Source organism: Monodon monoceros, unplaced genomic scaffold (assembly GCF_005190385.1).
Source record: "Monodon monoceros isolate NGI ecotype Baffin Bay Population unplaced genomic scaffold, NGI_Narwhal_1 Super_Scaffold_13, whole genome shotgun sequence".
Lineage (NCBI taxonomy): Eukaryota > Metazoa > Chordata > Mammalia > Artiodactyla > Monodontidae > Monodon > Monodon monoceros.
In genome coordinates, this window is record NW_021703769.1 from 43231023 (window position 1) to 43252766 (window position 21744).

The 21744-nt window shown below is 53.2% G+C and overlaps 1 protein-coding gene across 1 annotated transcript; it reads right to left on the minus strand.

The window, feature by feature from the left end:
* Positions 1-8300: 8300 nt before the first annotated feature.
* Positions 8301-20763, minus strand: LOC114894289 (cystatin-8-like). Its single transcript, XM_029220823.1, is given in 5 exon segments — positions 8301-8384; positions 12188-12245; positions 15604-15643; positions 15646-15809; positions 20747-20763. Coding segments are annotated over 5 exon segments (363 nt in total).
* Between the last annotated feature and the right edge of the window lie 981 nt (positions 20764-21744).

Genomic DNA, 21744 nt, shown 5'->3' on the forward strand with positions numbered 1-21744 from the left:
GTACGGAGGGGAGGCAGCCCCTGGGCCCTCTCGGCACGGCCCCACTCCCCTCCATCCCCCGCAGCCGGCTCACCCCAGCTGCTTTGGGGTCATCGGCAATGGCAGATACTGACTGTTCCAGAAGCTATTGCCCCTAATGAAGCATCTCATTCTGTCCCTGACGGTTGGAACTGGGGTTCCAGGAGGGGCTGGCTGGTGCTTCTTACCCCGGCTGCCTTAAGGGGTGCGGCCAGAGGGCAGGTGGGACGCACGGGGCGCACTGCAGGGGCAGGGTGGTTTTTAAACAACTTTACTGAAATATAATTCTCATACCATACAATTCAACCATTTAAATGTGCGATTCAATGGCTTTTAGTATCTTCACAGTTTTACATCCAAAACCACAATCAGCTTTCCCAGCAAGGCTGAACCAATACCCTCCCAATGTCCCTGCCTCCTTCCAATCCTAGGCAACCTCGAATCTGCTTTCTCTATAGATTTACCTATTCTGGACATTTCCTATAAATGGAATCATACTGTATATGTCTTGTGGTGTAGGGCTTTCTCTTAGTATGTTTTCAAGGTTCATCCACGTTACAGCATGAATTGCTACTTCATTTCTTTTTATCACTGAATAACTTTCCTTCATGCATGTGTGTCCTGTGTTTCATCTATCCATTCACCAATTAGTGGACATGGGGGTTTTGACTACTTTTTGGCTATTATGACTAACACTGCTACAAACTTTCATATTTGGGCTTTTGTGTGGACATATGCTTTTATTTCTCTTGGTATACAGGTCAGAGTGGAATTACTGGGTTACCTGAACTCTGTATTTAACTTTTTGAGGAACTGCTAGATGGTTTCCGAAAGGGGCTGCACCGTTTTACCTTCCCATCAGCGGTGTATGAGGGTTCCATTCCTCTACATCCTTGCCAGCGCTGGTTACTATCTCTCTATTTATTTATTTATTTATTTATTTATTTATTTATTTACATTTTGGCTGTGTTGGTCTTAGTTGCAGCATGTGGGATCTTTTGCTGCGACGGATGGGTGGCATCTTCATTGCAGCACATGGACTTCTTTCTAGTTGTGGCGTGCAGGTTTTCTCTCCATTTGCAGCACGCTGGGTCCAGAGCACGTGGACTCTGTAGTTTGCAGCAGGTGGGCTCTCTAGTTGAGGCGCTCGGGCTCAGTAGTTGTGGTGCGTGGACTTAGTTGTCCTGTGGCATGTGGGATCTTAGTTCCCTGACCAGGGATTGAACCCACGTCCCCTGCCTTGGAAGGCAAGTTCTTTACCACTGGACCACCAGGGAAGTCCCACACTCTCTGTTTGTGATGATTGCCAGCCTAGTGGGTATGAAGGGAGACAAGTGGTTAGACTTTGACAAATGTGATGCAGAACATTTTAATTTCCATAATATCAAAGAGCTCTTGCAAGTAATTTTTAAAAAGACAAAAATCCAATAGGAAACTTGGAGAAAAGTAATCAACACAGAAGTCACAGAAAAAGAAATATAAATGTCTTTAATACATGTGTGAAAATATGCTTAGCTTCCTTAACAACAGAAATTCAAATGAACCCAACCATGAAGTGTCACCATTCTCCTACACTTTGGAAAAAAGTTAAAAAACAATGACAGTGTCTGGTTGATGAGGTGCCTCCATCAGCATTGGTGGAGTAAGAATCCAATGTCTTTGCTCAGGGTGATTTAGCAATCTCTGTTAAACATTTAAAAGTTACATAGTCCTCAACACATCCACATGCAGGAGTTTGTCCCACAGAAATATTTGCCTACACGCACAAAAGGGCATGGGGACACAGTTTTTTCTTGGCTGGAGTAGAGTAGTTATTACCTAAATTTTTCTGTTTTTACAGACTGCCCCTATCCTGGACCTTCAGCTGGAGAGAGCAGGCTTGGGGTGGACAGAGGAAAAACACAACTGTTTACAAAATGGCATCTTCACCAACTTTGTCAGCACAGATCAGTTTTGACATCCTAGGCAGGGTTTAGGTGGAGGGGAGGGACTCCCCGTGGGTACTTGGTGTGGAGGGAGCTTCACAACCTGTATCAGAGGCTGTGCTTGGGGAGGGAGGGGGATCACACTGACACGGGTCCCAGTCAGAAGCTTGGGGGGGCTGAGGGGTCAGCCGAGGGCCTTGGCCCCTGTCACTCCACAGTTCTGGCCATCAGCACCTTCTCCACTTCTTCACGTGGACCGTTGCGTCTTTGTCATTCTTGTATAAACCGTGGGAAGCAGATCAAGACAAGCCGTGGACTCCTCTTCTACCCGGATCGATACAGGTGAGCCCTCCTTGGCAGCAGTTCTGGAGCCATTCGGGCTGTAGGGCCAGATAGCGTTACTGAAATAAGTTGTTTGGTGATTTATTTCCCCTTTCTGCAGACCTCCGTCCCTCCACTCTGAACCACACCCCCAAAGCTCTCCACTGTCCACCTAAAGTCATTCCGCACCTGCAGGACTGAGGGTCTGCCGGAGGCGGGGAGGCCGAGATCTCTCCCTGGGAGAGGCCGCCATGAAAGGCTGTGCAGCTGAGGCCCAAACTCCGCCATGAGGGAGCCCTGTTACGTTCAGGCCAACACCCTCGAAAGCAAAGAGCCTGGAAGGGAAGAGGCCCCATCACTTTTCTCCACATCCACATTAGCTGGCTGCTTGCCAAGGCAGGCGCTGAGCAATGACAGCAGAAGCTAGGATGGCGCCCAGCCCATCTGGACTCACAAGAGGCACCGGCGAGGGCCAGACACCTGGCTCCAGTCCTATGCCCGTCCTCACCCGCACTCAGCCCGGCTGTGTGACATAATTCCTGCCTGGTTCATCTCATTCGGCAGTTCTTCTTATAGCAATGCCCTTAGGTCTTGCTCCGGGGTGGCTGAATTGGGAAAGATCCTGCAGAAATCACCCTCATTTCATCACAAATCCCCTTTCGTCAAGAGGAAGGCCACGGTCCAGTCCCCAGCACTTTGGAGCAATCCCCTGATCTGTGGCCTGGCTCTGGGCCTCTCTCATGGGTGAAGTTTGCTGTGACACTGAGCAAGGTGAAGCTAGGTCCACCACACAGCCAGTTCCATCTTGGCAATGGTCACAGTCCCACATTCTTGCTTTCTCCACGGGCAAGGTGAGGGTGAGAGAGTGATGGCAGAAGGGGCTTCTCTGCGTGTGCGCAGGGGGCTGGCCTTGAGGCCTTGAGGTTCCCGGCCAGGAGGCGCAGTCAGGGTTCTGGAAGCAGAGCAAGCTGGGCACTGGGCATGTGCACACCTCGGGTTGAGCCCATCAAGTCCGACAGCTCGGGGGCCTGTCCCTGCAGTGTCCGTGGTGGGAGCCCATGTAGAGCCGGAGACCAGCTCATTGCCGTTGGCAATTCTTTTCCTGAGAAAGGCCCCCAGGTTCACGTTCCTGTCCTCACGGGGGGATGGGTAAACGCTGCCGGCACGCCTAATGTCCAGATAAGAGCTGGGGACTCGCAGACCCAAGACCTCCCCATCCTCTATTCCAAGGACCCTCTGCTCTTTGGGCAAGAGCCTTGCAGTCTCTGTTTTGGCCCTGGCCTACTTTGAAGTTGCAACAATTAAACTCTGTGTCAGCCGAAGAACAAAAGTGACTGTAGAACTAATGCCTTTTAACTCTTTGGTGGGACAAGGCTGACAGTGAAAAGTGGGAGGAGGCAACAGAGGCCAGGGCTCAGGTCTCTGCTGCCAACTGTCCCTAAGGCCGCTAGCCAGCCTGACCCCAGCAGAAACCTGCAAATGTGTCGGCACATGGATAGCAGAACCGTCAGCCTCCCCCGCTGTAACGGGCGTACATGCAGCTGACCCAGCACATCGCCTGGTCCTACCGAGCCAGCAGGCATTCTGTCCTCCAAGATGAAGGCTAGAAGACTGAGGGCCCAGTTACACCGTGAGGGCTTTGAACTAGAAGGTGGCAGTGTTGGGACAAGAACTCCATCTTCTGTGCTGGCCTGTGGCTGTACCCCTGCCCTCGAGGTGCCAGCAGCCTACAGCTCAGACATGCTTGTGTCCGGGAGGTTGTCCCACAGCCGACCCTGCTCCTGGCCTCACTCCTCTGGCCGGGGGGCTCCGTGACTCAGCCAGGACTAGGCACTCGTTTCCTCGTGCTCAGACACGCTCATGCCCAAGAAGGGAGGCTGTTAGCTGGGACTGGTACCCAGGTAGCCAGGATCTGCCCGCAGGGACTGTAAAATGCTGTGGGGAGAGGGCCTGCCGCCTGCCAAGCCGGGCCCCGAGCTCCTCTGCAAGTGCACTGTTGTCCTGGGCCCCTCTGTCCTGTGTTCCCCGTGGCTTCCTGTGCTCCCATCCTTCCACGGCCCAGCCTGGGCCCACACATACAGCCAGAAGTCAGGAGGCTGCCCGTCACGGGGGGCAGCCCCACCGAGGGTGGGGACATGGTGCGTGAGTGCCCATGTGGAGTCCCCACCGATGGGCAGGGGGCCCAGGGTGGGCCATGGGTGGGCAGAGCAGGTGGGCATAAAATGCTCGGGGCACAGTGGGCGCACAAAGGCACTGTCCGGTCCCCACCGGCATGGTCACCAGCCTGTAGAGGGGCCATCCAGGCCCCGCAAGTTGCCTCTCCTTCCAGATGATCCACACCAGTCTGCAGGAGAGGGTGGTTCCCCAGGGCGGCAGGGGGAGCTGAAGAGCCTCTGGCTGGCCCTAGGTGACATCCACGGCAGTGCTTTGACCTGGCCCTGCAGGCCCAGCAGTAGCCTGGTGATTGGGGCAGAGACGGGCTTCTGTGCCAGGTATGCTCAAGTGCACTTGACGGGCCGTTGACTACGGGAGGAGGGAAATGCCCTGCTCAGTTTGGCTTTGGGACAACACTTGCGGGGTGGTCCTGGCTGAGACTGGAGACGCCAGGAGGTCAGACAGGAGGGGTTTATGGCCAGGCCGGTGCAGAAGCTTGCCTCCGTCCAGGACCTGCCAATGAATCGGGGAGCCCTCCACGGTGGACGTGAGGAGAGCTGGCAGGAGTGCCCTTCACCAAGGAAAGCAGCCTGCGGGCAAGGGACCCCCAGACCGTAGAAGGCCCGTCTCACCCCCTGGGCCTCTGCTCCGGCTGCAGCCCCATTTCTGCATACTCTTCTCTCCCCTGGCTGAGCCCGTTGGTCTCGGGAGAGGACCCAAATCTTTATCCCGTGTGCCTTGGAAACAGATCAGCCTTGTTATTTCATTCCCAGGGTCAGAGGGGAACAGCTACTTTGCTAGCCTGGGTCCATCCTAGAGCTCCAACGTGGCCACCTCACCATCCCCTGCGCAGGGTGGACACTGGTGGCTGCTCCGCACACTTTCAGTGCCCGTGTCTTGACCCTTTGTCCCTGACTCCTCTGGAGACCCTAGAAATGCACCTACTGTGTCTACATGTACCTACCACATAGAAAGGGGAACACCACCCACTAGGCGCACGTGGGTGATGAGTCTGTGCCCCTCCCCATGGGCTCTCAGTCCAGCAGGGCCTGGGAGCCAGGCGGTCCCCACACTGGCCTGGGCCAAGGCTAGCAGACCTGGGGTGTGGTCAGTGGTGCAGCACCCAGTGGACATGGCGGAGCTGGGACAGTGCTTACAACTCTGAGACCAGGACCAGGCTGCACTCCCTCCACAGCCCACCTGGCCCTTTCCCAGGTTGGAGGCCCTGAGCTCCCTGCTGCTGCTACCCAGGTGATCCCCGGAGCACCCACCCCTGGTCCTGGCAGCTCTGGCCTTGTTTCCCACTGGCCTGCGGGGTCTCCACAGCCCGGTCCAGGATTGGGCTAAATGGATTCCTTGTTCTTACAGAGGATGGCCATGACCGGTCACCAGCTGGAAAGGCCTTGTGTCCCCGCAAGGATAGGGGCAGAGCAGAGGGCGGGACCCCCAGACCAGTCCTGAGGTTGGGCAGCCTCCGAGGCCACGTGACCAGTCTTGTTGGGCGGCATTTCCTTGATCTCTGTGGCCTTCCAGGGCCCCTTTGCTCCTGCGTCCCAGACTGAGGTGGACAGTGTTGGGTCCAGGGTGCAGGGGGGCTTCAGCAGAATGGAGTAGAGGCTGTAGGCCTGACCTCCCACCGGGGAAGTGAGTGTGTGTGTGTGTGTGTGTGTGTGTGTGTGAGAGAGAGAGAGAGAGAGAGAGACACCAGTAACATCTCAGCAGAAAGGACATGAAACCCAGCAAGGGAAAGCGAGGGCTGCTTAGCATTTTATTTCATGTGAAGAAAAAGAAAATGAAAAGAAGAGACTTGGAGAGACAGGTTAAAAAGAGGTGAAGTTAGACTAAATTTTGATATAAGTTAACACAAACTTAGAAATAGGCCTGTACGGGGTATCTCTGTCCACGTGGGAGGAACACCTGTACCAGCGGGGTGGCAGTCACCCCGCCCCCAGCGCGTCCGGCTAGCCCCGCACTGTGCCCTGCCCGCTTGCTGCAGACACCGGATTCCTGCGGTTCCCACCCAACTGTCCAGAAGGAAGGACCATCCCAAGAGGTTGGTCCCAATAGGCTGTCTTTCCTAAGGCGCCTACCTGTGCCTCGTGAGCAGGGGGGGATGCGCAGCTGTGGTCTGACCTGAGCACTGGGGCTGGGTAGTGGGTCTGCTGCTCTGCAGGGAGCATCCCACCAGGGTATCTGGGGGGCACTTTTGGATGGAGCCCTCCTGGCCTGAGGGGAAGAGTAGTTTTTAATCAGGATAAGTGTATTAGGTCCAAGTGATGTTAAGCCTGTTTCAGATCCAAATCCTGGGCCCTTACCAGGCAGAGGCTCCTGGGGTTGGGGGCAGAGCAGGAGTTGTGTCGGAGGAGAGCGAGGCACACATGGGTGGGCTGGGAAGAGAGACTTGGGGGGCTGACAGGAGGGAAGAGACAATCAGAGGAGAGGCAAGGGCTCTGCAAGGTGAATGCCACTTGTCCCCTGTCACCCCAGGTGGCATGGTGTCTCCAACCCTGAGACCTTAATTTAGAGGAACCTGAGACAAAAGAAGTGGCCTTTGAGTCTCGAGGCCTCATTCTGCCTGGGGCAGGAATGCTGAATCCCTGCCACCCACCAGGCCCTGAGGTGAAGCCCTGAACGCTGGAAACACAGTTGGTCTCCCAAATTGTACCCAACACCACGTTTAAAACAGCCTATTTAGTTTTTAAAAATCTAATTGTGGTAAATACATATAACATCTCCCATCCAAACCATTTAAGTGTATAGTTCAGTAGTGTTGAGTATATTCACAGTGCTGTGCAACTGATCTCCACAAGCTTTTCATCCTGTGAAATTAAAACTCTATCCATTAAAGAATTCCCCCTCAGACACACCTTTTCTTTTTTTTTTGCGGTACGCGGGCCTCTCACTGTTGTGGCCTCTCCCGTTGCGGAGCACAGGCTCCGGACGCGCAGGCCCAGCGGCCATGGCTCACGGGCCCAGCCGCTCCGCGGCATGTGGGATCTTCCCGGACCAGGGCACGAACCCGCGTCCCCTGCATCGGCAGGCGGACTCTCAACCACTGCGCCACTAGGGAAGCCCCAGACACACCTATTTTTAATGATTGCTTTCTTTGAGGAAGTTTCATCTCCTGTTATCATCTCTGCTTGTGTACTTCCTTCTCCACATACCCCCATCTCTCCTCAGTCTCTCTCCATACACACACCTGCATACACACACTAGTACACACCTGCACACACCTGCACACACGTGCACCCACAGACACTTGTGAACACTGAAGCTTCCTTTGAAGGCCTTATTGTCCTCACCCCTCTAGATCTGTGACCACTGTTGACATTTACATAAAAAGAAACACAAATTCTCCCAATTCACAGAGCCCCCAAGGGGAAGACTGCTGCTTCTGCCAGGGGGTCTCCCAGCTGCATCCCCCTCATTCTCCCACCGGTGACCCATCCACTTGGGACCCAGGGAGAAAGGGGCCTCAGGCCAAAGGAGGCTTCCAGAAGGAACCTGTGAGTACCCACTGCGTTCAGCCCTCTGTGGGGCAGGGCACGGGGTGGGGGGGGATTACCAGATCAAAAGGAGATTCCTTCCCAGGGGTGTGGTGGGAAATGGAATCAGACCACACCCCACCCTCTGTGCTCAGTGACAAATGTTCCTTATTCCTGGGGGCGGGCCATGATGCCTGCTAAAGGCAAGTGGCCTCCCGTGAGGCCAGGAAGGAGGACTTGGTCTCGCCCATCTTTCGTTACCACCTAACATGAATCTAGAAAGCAGAACAGCAAGCAGGGGGACATGTATGAGGAAAGCGTGCTGGTAACGGCTCACAGGCCATTCATTGCTGTTTCACAGACAAAGGAAGGGATGGTGGTAGGAGCTCCAGAGCCCCTAGGCATCCACACACTTCTTCTTCATCACGGTGAAATCGCTGTGCCACGGGAGTGTGCCCACCAGAAAGGTGCACATTTGGCTCTGAAAAAGACCACCACCACAGCAAAGTCAGCAGTGTGCCAAGAGGAAGAGAAAAAAAATGGCTCTGTTGCCAGGTGTCAGCTTAGGAATATGTGGGAAGACGGGTCGTCACCCATCAAGGAATGCCCCCAAGAACCAGCCGGCTGGAGGCTGCAGACCTTCGTAGCCACCAGCAGGTACCTGGAGGGGTGTCTGTCCCCGTCCCTCCCATGGATAGACAGCAAATATTAATAATCATCATATTTTGGTGGGAGATCAGATGTAACCTTGAGTTTATTTTGAATTCTCTTTAATATTTTCTACAATGTAGATTGTATGCAATTCTATGCCATGTATAAACTAACGTAGGTCATTTTAATAATCAAACAATGCCTTTTGTTCTAACAACAATGTCAGGATAAGAGCAATTTAGAGAGTTCTAGGACCTAACATATCTTTTATTCCAAAGACCCCTTCTCTCCCTTTCAAAATGTCATTGAGGGCTTCTCTGGTGGTGCAGTGGTTAAGAATCCACCTGCCAAGGCAGGTGACACAGGTTCGAGCCCTGGTCCGGGAAGATCCCACATGCCACGGAGCAACTAAGCCCGTGCACCACAACTACTGAACCTGCGTGCCACAGCTACTGAAGCCCATGCGCCCAGAGCCTGAGCTCCACAACAAGAAAAGCCACGCAATGAGAAGCCTCCTCACCGCAACGGAAGAGTAACCCCTGCTCGCTGCAACTAGAGAAAGCCCGTGCACAGCAATGGAGATCCAACGCAGCCAAAAATAAATAAATAAAAATTTAAAAAGCCATTGAAATGACAAATGAAATATTCTATGTGTGGGTGATAGGCGGATGAGTGAGGGGAGAGACGGAGAGACAGATTAACAGGTCGGTAGCAATCCTGCAAAAACAGCAAAGGGCATCTTCAGTAATTGGCTGGAAACACTGGGGCATTTCAGGAGCTAAGAGGCAAACGGTGTCAGAGAGAATGGCGTTAGGTCTCCACTGAGTTCTGCACACATGCAAAGGAGTATTATGGGGGCCTCATTGCCCACAAACCAACAAAATACCAAGTCAAAATATTTTTATAGGCAAATTACATCAAGCCTTGAGAACCCAAAGCTCTTTTGGTCTTTAAACTGATCTAGATCACAGGAAAAAATGGAAAGCCCCCATTCTCATTACACCAGACTACAGAAATCCTGAAACCAAAATATAGCTGAGAAATAAATTATAACCCAAACTTACCTAGTAAATAGCCTTAAAAAAATACCAGCAAATTAAAAGCAGCTGCATAGTAAACAGTTACTGTCCCTAATGCAGTGCTTTTCAGCATTCCTGTGACATGAAGTATGTGGATGTCAGTACCCCGGACAGTAGGTTTGGGGTGAGGCCATGGAACGTGTGTGTGCCCGTGTGTCCGTGTGTGCACCACACGCTCCAAGCCATTCTCTAGGGAAGTTTGACTGTTTAATATATAAAAGCAAAATTCCTAAATGAAAAGTGGCACATCGATCCCTCTGTATTCTAAGAGACAAGTGTGGACACCACCCATGCCACTGCTCCCTTCCAGCCTGGGCCCCACGGAGTGTCTCCACAAAGGGAGGTGACAAGAAGAAGGGGCTGTCCTGCCATCAACGAGGTGATGACTGGAGAACACCCCCACACACACATGCACAAGCACGTCCACAATTGGCCTTCAGGAATCGCACCCTGCACTCAGAGAGACCCAGAAATTTGCCATAAAAGAGACAGGGATGCCAGGTGTGCATGTCCACAGCACAGGTTCAACAAAGCTAATCGGGTCAGAGGAATAAGGATAGTCCCCTGCCGTGTCCTTGTGCAGAAATCGTCCAGAAACCTTGCTGAAGAGGCAGTCACCAAACAAGCCTGCACACTGGTGACCTGTGTATCTGTCACCACCTTCAGTCAGCGTGGATGAGAACTAACCACGCCATTCAAAGAAAGTTATATTTATAGAAAACCAAAAAGACACGTGCTCCATATTCCAGACACGTAAGGATGACTCAATATTATTTGAATTTATTATAGTAATGGGTCAAAAAGAAAAAATTATTCAATACACTTGGTAGATACTGAAAGAATAATTGATAGAAGAAAACATTCTTAATTTAAAAACTAACTCTTGGGGCTTCCCTGATGGCGCAGTGGTTGAGAGTCCGCCTGCCGATGCAGGGGACACGGGTCGTGCCCCGGTCTGGCAAGATCCCACATGCCGCGGAGCGGCTGGGCCCGTGAGCCATGGCCGCTGAGCCTGCGCGTCCGGAGCCTATGCCCCGCAACAGGAGAGGCCACAACAGTGAGAGAGGCCTGTGTACCGCAAAAACAAAAAACAAAAAGCAAACCACACACGCACACAAAAAAAACTAACTCTTGGTAAAGAGAGAGTTGGAGGAGCTTCAGAAATCAACACTTGATACAATATTTAGTAATAAGGTATAAATACTGAAGAGAATCCCATTAAATCCCCCAGGAATAAGAGAGAGAATGCCAAGCATTACTCCTCTTCAGCATTATTCCAAACACTTGGAAAGAAAGGAACAAAGTTTTCATTATCGATAAATGTGGGCTTTAAAACGTGTGCTTTAAAACCAAGATGGGCCATGGAAACCTTACAGAGAATAAAAGAGCTTCCTGAAGACAAGTTTCCTTAATTCTCTTTAATATTTTCTACAAACAGGTAAAAAGCGACAACTTTCCCTTATCCACAATGCTCCCAGTAGAAAATATAAACTTCAACCAACCATACTTGTACTACCAGGAAAAGATAAATAAAACTAACATAAAAGATAAGATGGCATCAGACACGCTCCCTGCTTGACTGTTTGTCCTTGAAGGGCCTGTATTGTGCTGGAAATGATGGAAATTGTTCATGGTGAGCTCACAGAGGCTGTTTTAGGCTCCTGTCAATGGGCCCTTGTGGTGCCCGTGCAGTGGCTGCCTGAAGCAGCGGTTCTGAGCATGGTCCCAAGGCCAGAGCAGCAGCCCCGGACCCCAGCCTGGGGAGCTCGTGAGGATTGCCAGTTCTTGGATTCCTCTCCAGACCTACTGAATCAGACTCTTCAGGGGGAAACCGCGCCATCCAGGTGTGTCAAGGCCGCCAGGTGATTCTGACGTGGCTCACGTGAAGGACCACGGGGGTGAAGGAAGGAGCCCACCTTCAGGGAGTCCGGGGCCTTCACCAACCTCAGAGGAAGCCCTTGGATGAGCCCCGGGCACTCCCACCCTGAGTCAGAAATACAGGCTTGAGACCAAAAGCCCCCAGGCTATGTCAGCCCCCTGCTGAGAGCCTGGGGCTCTTCTCTGACATTTGTGGAAACCATGGCTGAGCCTGGGAGGGTGGGGACACCACTTGGCCTGGTCACTGCTTGATCTCCAGCACCCAGAATAGCGCCAAGTGCCAAGTAAGCTTTGATGAGCGGCTGAGTGAACGGACTCCCTTTTGTGCCTTCACAAGGATGAACGACTGTGGGGCTGGCAACAGCTGGGTGGTGCATCAGGGTCCAAGAGGGCAGACTCCCAGTGAATGTGTGTTAGCGAGTTTTCCTGCACCAGGAGCCTGGAGGGATGGAATCCTTGCAATAAGAGTGACCTTGACAGCATCCTGTCCCTAGGACAAGGGGTCCTCCACATCCTGCTGCCCTGCACCCTCTGCTCTGAAGGCCACAGGGCTGACCACTTCTGGGGCGAAACACTGGGACTGGTGCCGACCTCAAGGGGAGGGTCTGTGGACCCCAAGTTCTGCCTGGGGCTCAGAGCAGCCAAGACCATCGCGGATAGTTGGCTTGTCGCCTACCTTTCCCAGTTTGAAGTTTTCCTTAACCATGCTGGAAGCTTTCTGCCGTCGGTGCGGGCTATTTCAGCGTCAATAAAGCGTTCCAGACGGCCTGCGGCCTACTCATTAGCAATCATGCAGTTTTGTTCAAAAAGCTTTTTCTACTTTTTAAGTTTCAGCTAACCCTTAACAAATTGCTCTCGCTCTCACTCTCTCTCCCTATCTCCTCCTCCCCGTCCCCCTCTCCAAACATATCTTTAGGGGATGGCCTATAATGCCCACCACACACTGATACCACCACCCGGAGCTCGACGCCCTAGGGAAGGCTCCATCCAGCCTGGGGCCTTCTTGAAGGCAAGACCTTCTACTTCCAGAACCTGGGCTCCCCTGGGCCCGGGATATTACCAGTTCACGTGTGCCCCATGGGAACAGGCCCCTCGACCACATAGGACCCCCTCCCTGAGTCCCTTCCCACACATAACCCCCTCAGATTCTGTCATCTGAAATCCCCTGCCCTTTGGGACTTCCCCACCCAAGGCCCCTCCCACCACCCCAGGGGCCCATGTGGCCGGGGTTTGTCTTCCTGTTCTCTAAGTGTTTAGGAAGCAGAACAGCTGTGATTGACAGAATTTGCTAACAGTTGAGTGAGGTAAAGGCTGCTCACATGTCCGTGTATATCTGCTCCCATCTGGTTTTAAAAGATTACAGCAGGATTTAGAGATGGCCAAGCCCGCCATCCAGCAAATCCTTCTCCTACCGGCTCTTGGCATCACAGAAGGAATAAGGGCCGTCCTTCCGCAGGGGTGTTCCAGGCTTCGCAGGTGGGGCCCCTGGACCGGCAGCATCAGCATCACCAGGGAACTTGATGGAAATGCAGGACCTCGACCTACTGAATCGGAAACTCCAGGGGTGGGCCCCGCAGTCTGTGTTTGAACAAACCTCCAGGTGATTCTGATGAACAGTGAGGTCAATAAAAGATGACAGGGCTTCCCTGGTGGCGCAGTGGTTGAGAGTCCGCCTGCCGATGCAGGGGACACGGGTTCGTGTCCCGGTCCGGGAAGATCCCACATGCCGCGGAGCGACTGGGCCCGTGAGCCATGGCCGCTGAGCCTGCACGTCTGGAGCCTGTGCTCCGCAACGGGAGAGGCCACAACACTGAGAGGCCCGTGTACTGCAAAAAAAAAAAAAAAAAAAAAAAAGATGACAGCAGGAGATGAAAGGTGTGTCTGCAGCTCGGGTCCAGGTTCACCTGGACTCACGCTTTTCCGCCAGGCCTTCCCTCACTGCCCACTCCAGCCTTTAACGAGGTCGTATGACCTCTTAGTTTCTTTCCAAAGAACTAACAAGGGTGACCGGACTGTAGTGGGAGAAGCTGGTTAGCCAGCTGGCGGCTGACCCAGGGCTGAGACGGGGGCGTCGGGCACTAGAACGCGCACCCCTAACAGCCGTCCCCACTCCTCCTACCTCCCAGAGGTCCCGGACTCTCTGCTCATCCGGCCACAGGAAGGAAGAGGATGGCTGTGTGCTGATTCCAGGGAAACGGGAACCTGAGAACTCACATCCCTTTCTGGAGGTGGGTTAACCAGAGTGACAGATCCAAAGCCCGTATCTGATCGCATGGATCCCAAGAACGCCATGACCTAATGTTTCTCTGGCTTTTCAACCTCCTAGGGTGGCCTGAAAGTCTTGCCCACAGCCTACGAGGCCTGGCTTGGCCTGGTCACTGCCCACCTGTCTGGCTGCTCACGCTGGCTCCCCAGGGTTGCTGAAATGGGCCACGCTCCTTCCTCCCCTCCCCCACACCCCTAAACCCTCCCCACTCCCCTCCTGCAGCAGATGTTATTATGGGTGGGGCCCCAGGCACCGACCCACGCTGTCACTTCCCGGGGCTCTCTGTTGCCAGCAGAAGCCAAGGGCTCCTGGAGCAGCTCTTAGCCTGAGAGTTTGTGGATGAGGAACGCAGCTCCTCTCCTGCAGGTGGCCCAGCTCTGCAGTGCTGCTCCCTCTCCCCAAGGCCCCAGGGACCCTGAGCCCAGATGCCCTTGGTTGTCACCTGCTCAGTGGCTCCCCTGCACTGGCCCCTTCCCTGCCCCCTCTCAATCCTCTCCAGGCTGCCTGGTGCTTCCTGGATGGCCTCTCAAATAAACCACTTCACTGGAACACTAGCACTAGGGTCTGCTTCTGGGGACCCCCCCCCAAAAACACTGCCCACCAGCCGCCTTCCCCTGTAGCCCATCTACCCTCGGGCTGCACTTTCATCTATCCCTGGGGAGGTGGTGCGCAACCATGATTGTGTAGGGGACCCAGGTCCCACACAGGGATCCTCACTTAACTGGTGAGGGTGCGGCCAGTGCAGGAGGGGACTCACCAGCAGTCTAAGGAAGCCCACTGACGCCTGGCCCCGAGCACCACGCCACAGACAGCATCCCAGCTCTCAGGTCTGGCTTAGTGGTTTGTCTTCTAATTGATCCCCTTGCTCCCTAAAGGCTGGGATCACCTGTGTCCATCTCAGCCCCACCTAGAGCGGCCGGCACGGAAGGGCTGCATGCCCATGATGCATGGGTACCAAAGGGGAGAACTGTGAAGGGGATGTGGAAGTTACAGGACCCGGGAGCCTTAACTTCAAAGGGCGGCAGGATTGCCCCTGATGGAGTGTGCAGCCATCAGCCTCGTGCGCTGGGAACGCCGTGTTGATGGCTCACTTGTGCCAGGAGGTGGGGTCACGTGTAGACTGGCCCCTCTCCTGCCAACGGAGGCAGTGTGGAGTCCAACACCTGGGGTAAGTCTTTCTCAATAGCCTGCCTGCCGACTCTCTTTACAACTCATCCCTGCAAGCCTCCTGTGCAATTATGCCCCAACCACGCAACTGAGGCTGGAAGTCAGTGGAATTTCAACGCCGAGGGCTTCTTCTTGGACTTGGCAGGTGGGGCCGTGTGGAGCATCACCCACATGGGAATCAAGTGAGCAAGGTCTCCCAGCCTTGGGCCACCTGAGGCCCTGCGAGGAGGGGTTCTGTGGACAGAATGTCTCCACTGACACTAAAGAAACGTAGGACTGACAAAAGGAAGGAATCTGGGAGGAGGCACTATATGAGCCTATCTATTCGATATCAATCCACATTCCATGGGATGTGGATAGATTGAATGTTGCCTGGGGCTGCATTATTACAAAATATTCATGGCGCTCAACTTGTCTCCCAGCCTTAGCAAACATGGATCACAGACGTGTGATTTGCAGTTTGGGAATTAACTGAGTTCACAGGTTGGGGCCCCTCGGACAGAGGTCGCAGCACGTGGAGAAAAGACGCCGGGCGTGGAGTCCGGCGCGAGTGTCCAGAACCGCTGGGTCCCAGTGATGTTTACACACCCTCTCTCTCAGCCTGGCTTCAGTCTGTGCTGCTGGGAACAAATATGCAAATTGGGAGGAAGCACCCTTACCGCAGCGGGACCTGCAGCACCTTGACCACCTGGAAGAGGATTTCTCCTTGCTCTCCTTATTGTATTCCTGCACAGCGAACCACAGACACTGCTTCACGTTGCCACTTGAGGTGCTGATGGTCCTCGATTCCCTCAACACCTTGCCTGGGTTCTTGGATAGGAATGTGCTATCCACCAGGACCCCCAGAGTCTGGTCACGGTCCCTCCTTCCGGGTGCACAAGTGAACGTCCTCGTCCTCCCAGGGCTGGAGCTGTGGGTAGGGTGGGGTGACCGTGGATGCCACTACAGGTCCAGAGATCTTACCCTGAGAACATCAGCCCAGCTGGATGAAGACAGAACTGTCAGGGTCACCTGGTGTGGCTCCCCCTGTCTTCCAAGGAGCCCTGCCCACGAGAAGCCAGTTCAGGAGTCCGCCACCCACCCCAGCATCTTGCTCTTCTCCTCCTGGGTGGCTCTGTGGCTCCAGGCAGAGCGCTTAGAGCTGGCGGGCCAGCACCTACCCTGTGAGCCTCTCCTCCCACTCCGGTTTCTGTGTCTCAGGCCTTTAAGATGTGGCTGTGAAGGGTGTGGCTGCCCTGAGGTCTCCTGCCCTGGCCCTGTTTCTAGTCTGCTCCCCCTCCTGTGGAGTTGGGTGCCCCAGCCCGGGGTTCTCCCACAAACCCAGCACTTTCAGCTACATCTAAGCCCTGGTCTGGGGCCTCCTCGTTCCTGAGCCCTGGTGTGTGGTCACCTTCTGAGTCCATGCCCTGCAGGGAGGTCCCACGTTGTGATGTAATCCCACACCGGTGACCCTGTCTCGGTGAGGGTACCTCTCCCCTGCTGGCCACTGTCCCATGGTCCTGGCAGCTCACACAACAGGCACACCCCTCCTGCTTCTGCCCTCGGGGCAGAGGGCCCACCCACGCCGTGACCCTGGCTTCCTAAGTGCCTGGCCTCTGACTCCCTCCTCTGGAGCCCCAGCACTGCCGTCTGCTGTCCCGTCCTCCGGGGAGCAGTGGCCACAGCCCACCCTGCGGCTCAGGTGTGCACCTTAGTGGGAGGGGGCGTGGGCACCCCTGGGCTCTTGGACGTTCCTGGAGGGACAGAGAGGTGGGCATTGGTCCCAGGATGTTAAGGTTGATGGGCTCCTGACACTGGGCTATGTATGGGAAACCGCTGCGTACATCTGGCTGCTGGAACCTTTGCTGGGTGGGACCCCTTCCTCCACGTTGTACTTAAACTGTCGGAGGTTTGGTTGTTTCTCATTTTCAGCTGCTACAAACAGTGCTGTAGTGGACAACACTTTTCCAATATCTTTGAAAAATTATGCAAGTATTTCTGTATAATAAAAGACAGAGAGAGAATTGATGCAAAAACTTAACATGAATTTATATTTAGTATAAACGGCCGATTGCCGGTCACTTACTAGTAGAGTTGACTCTTGAACAACGCAGGGGTGAGGGGCGCCGAGCCCCAGTGCAGTCGAAAATCCACGTGTAACATTTGACTCCCCCGAAACTTAAGTGCTAATAGCCTATGTTTGACCAGAAGTCTTACCAATAATCTAAACAGGTGATTGACACATGTTTTTCATATTCGATGTATCATATACTGTATTCTTGCAGTAAAGTAAGCCAGAGAAAAGAAAATGTTATTAAGAAAATCATGAAAAAGAGGAAATTCATTTACAGTCCATATATGTATTTATTGAAAACAATCCATTTATAAGTGGACCCGCCCAGTTCAAGTCCGTGTTGTTCTGAGGTCAACTCTAATGTATTCATGATTTTTGAATTTTGCTGCATATTAAAAGCACCAGGGAAGTTTAAGAGGTTCCCACCTTTAGTAAATATACAAATGCACTATGATATGAATAAAAGAAGCCTATGACGTTGACTTAAAAACTAAAGAATTCTCAGCAATGTTGGAAAATGCTTATTAAAAAAAGTGATGCGTGAGATGCAAAACACTAAATACTGGTGAATCTCTTTATTGCCTGTCTTTCCGCACGAGAAATAAAACAGGCTTTCTAAGGGTAGGGAATCCTTCCTGTCACGCATCATGACACCCCCAGAGCCTGGAGCCAGGCTGAACACAGAGAGAACATGTCAATATTTGTGGACTGAGTGAGAAATGCTTTTGCTTTGATGAAAAAAACATTCATTTCTGACTTTTCTTTATATTGTTTCAAGCATTACTTCAATCATTAGGAAAAAAGGAAAATAACCTTAGCAAAGGTATGATGGTATGTAAACAAAAACAGGGTTAGAGCGAAGGGCAGTTGCTGTGCTCATGGCAGATCGAAGAGGAACCGGGCCTGAGGGCTGACAATTTGTCACCTCTAGGGATTTAGCCACACATGCCCCTCTGCCCCTGGGATCAGGAGGCCTCAGGCACCATAGCACAAGGTCTGACCCAGGGGAGACCCCACTCTGGGGGCAGATTAAGCTCCAGAGCCCACAGTGGCCTCTTCCTTGGGCCTCCACGTGCCTCCTGGGATTGGGGCACCTGGTCCCAGTGCTGTCATGGCCGAGAATGTAAAGCAGACAGGCCTTCTCCTATGCTCAGTGGTTCCCACAACCCAGGGAAACACGGGTGAGGGAGGGCCCTCGGGAGGGGAGCCCGTGCAGGCTGGCAGGCACCCGAGGCCCTACTGGGCCCCTCAGGCCGGGATGTCATGGAGGGCAAACCCCAAGACCCAACCTGGCAGATGCAGAGCCCGCTTCGAGGGTCATCAGTGCATGGAGTCCCCTACCGCCATGTCCTCCAAGGCTGTGCTGATGGAGTAACCCCACCAGCTGCCCTCAGCCCTTTCCCTATGAACTACCAAGTTCAAAGCACCTGCTGGACTTTTGTCTGACTCTAGGGTGCATTTGAGGTTTTTGTTTGCTCGCCTTTTTTTTTCTTATGAAGCCTAGTTGCCCAAAGTCAGCTTAAACATAATCTGTCTTGGTTTGTGGCACTCCTGGCATTGGTCCACGCATAGCTGTATGACGCAGTGGACACCCGTGCATCCATCACCCAAGCCGAGAGCTGGAATGTTATCAGTCTCTGACATGCACTTCTCAGCCGCCCTGTGACCCCACTCTGCATGCTGCGCTTCTCATCCCTGCCTTTACTCAGAGCTTCATCACCAGTGTCCGCAACCCTGACATGTCCAGTTCTGCTGGGTTTTGTACTTTGGGAAAAGATGAGTATCCCTCATGGCACATGAAGCCCTGGGACCTGGGCTGTCCACTCAAGGGTATGGTACCAGCTGTTGCACACGGAAGCATCACTGTGGTCCTCAAGCCCTCCCTGGTTAAGACTAGCCCATCTGCACACTTAACCCTGATTTCCCAGCCTCCCACTGCGGTAGGCCTGGCACATGGCTGGTTTCCACCTGTGCCGTGGAGGCGGAGTTGACAGCGTCAGGACGAGGTGTGAAGATTCCTCCTACTCTCGGGTGGTCACTCAAGGTGAGGGGTGCCCTGGGGGCACCTAGCCTGAGAACACGTGGTGTGGGAGCTCCTAGCGTCCGGCAACCTGGTCTAGGAACTATTAAAGGTCTAGCTATTTGGAAACACCTAGTCGGGGCCCCAGAACAGGTGGAACAGACCTGTCCCCACTCCAGGGTGAGCCCAGCTGTGCCGATCTGAAGGGAAGCCACACAGCCACGCCCCTGGGTCAGCCTCAGACCCATGACTTGATAATGGACTCTTGCTGTGATGCATTGTTGAGGTCAAAGGGGGGTTGCAGTGCAGCATTTCTGTGCCAAGAGCTGATCGGTGCACCAAAATTCACCAAACTGAAGCGGTATTTCTAAGGGTTAGATATTTTGTAGAAATATGTGGTTACTCTTGTTGATTTTGTAAAAGAACCAAATATTATGCCCCTAACACTCTCATAAGCCTTTGAACTTCACAAGCATGTGCAAAGACACACACACACACCATCAGCACGTTGATATTACCTAGAAAGGTTTAATTCTGGGCAGCTCTGAACATAATAATCCCCCTATCCTGCATGCCTGTCAGGAAGGAGCAATGCTTACTGCTGTGTGTCACCGATATTTTGAGGCTGCTTCTTATGCAGCAAGAGCTAATTGACACAAAATCTTTGCATTGTGTCTTCCTTTAATTTTGGAAAATGTAGCTCCATTATTTCTTCAAATATTTCTTTTTCCTTTTCTCTTCCTTTGGTGTTCCTAGGTTCGCAGTTCTACAGATGTTTGTACTTCAACTTCTATCCTTAAATCACCCGACTTTTCTCTCCCTTACCTTCTCATCCTTTCCTGCTGCCTCTGCACACATTCCTCAGTGCTGAGACTTGGATTAAGGAGGAGTCTCAGCATGTGTATCCCAAGGGGCCCTGCTTCTCCAAACCAGGTAATCCCAGAAAACATTCTGGGTTTTGTGGAAATCAAGAATTTCTAAAATACGTGTCCATTTTTCTATTGTGTGCTTCTACTGTGTATATTTTCACTCCCTACTGATTTCAGATGACTAGTGACTAGGCTAAATCTGGAGCGGTTCCTCCAGGACACGGTGACACAGGACAGGCCACTCCTGGTTGTGACTGACCTTAGGGAGTGGGGCATCATCCCCAACCTGCTAACATGGGTTCGCCAATGACAACAGTGGTGGGCATAAAATTCACCAGCCCCACCAAGACCCTCACATGGCCCAGGACCCTGAGCCTCAGCTCGGTGAACGGGCCATGGTTTTAACCACATATTCCCAGACAGCGGGAGCCAGAGGCAAGATATGGGCCACAAACAAACTATCCTCACTGTGGTTCACACACCTTGAAATATTGGGCTTCCTTAGAAAGCATTTCCCAATCTTGGGCACAAGTGCCAACCACCTGGGGACTTTGTGTGTTTCTGACATCAGGTAGCAGAGATGGGGGGAGTGGGTCTCTAGGAGATGAGTGAAATGAAGCCACTGGGGTTTCCAAAGTAGAAAACGACTGACTTATAATGAAAGAGAGCAGACGGCAGGCCTTCCCCAGGGGAATGGGGGTTGGGCTAAAGATGCTGACCTGTGAGCAGAGCTCGCTGGCCCTCAGGGCAGGGCTGTTGTTCCTGGGCCACCGTGTGCGGCCCAGAGCAACGACCCTCAGAACTAACAGCTCTAAGCCAACGGTGGGCAACAGGCTGGCTTTGCTGACCATAAGACTCACCCCGTCAGTGTGTACATGCCCCTAGCAGGGCGGGAAGATGTTACAGACTCTACACACAGGCTGGACAAGGAGCCAAAGCTGACCCAGGCCGCTGTCTTTGTGACCTGCCCAGTGGAGCTGTCCTCAGTGGTCCTGGGAAATGCTGTCCCATCAGCACTGATGACCACGTCAAGGGAACCAACTGGCCAGGAAAGGATAGACTAACCACCCTGGACACACAAATCAGATCCCCGAACTGAAAAGTAGGGAAGACCCCTCAGCCCCTCCCTCTGAAGTCCTCCTCCAGACAGCATCCCATGGCCTCTCTGTCCCACTTAGAGCCCCAGGCCCCCATTCCTTGGCCCCTCCTGGGCTGCCCCCATCAGGACCCAGGAAGAGAGAGGTGCTCACGGGGGGCTCTGTCAACTCAGGGCCTGTCCCAGGGCTAGTGATCAGTGTTGACGGCCATGGAGGCCCAGGCTGGGTGCCGATGGCGGGCTCAGGGTTCAGGGAGCATGAGGGGAGGGGTGACTGGAGCTGTCATCTTCTGAGCTGACCCCAGACGCCCTGAGAAGATTTCTCGTCAGTCAGGCAGCTCCAGGGCAGATGCCCCGATGGCGATCCACAGAGGACAGAGCCTTCTGTCATCTTTGTCACCCACCTCCCACCCCTGTGCCTGGGCATCAACCCAACACTACCACCGCAGAAGGGCCACTCACTGTGAATCTGGCCTCAGAGATGGACACAGAAGGGACACAGGTGGCCGTCGTCTGGCAAAACTGTCTGGATTCCTTTTGAGTGGAATGGATGGGGGCCTGGAGAGATTGGAGGATGATGAACAAAGGAATGGAAGAGTAGATGCATGGATGGATGGATGGATGGATGGATGCATGGATGATGGAAAGATGGATGGATGCCTAGATACATGGATGGATGTATGGGTGGATGGATGCATGGATGATGGAAGGATGGATGGATGCATGGATGGACAGACGATGGACAAATGGAGAATATATGAA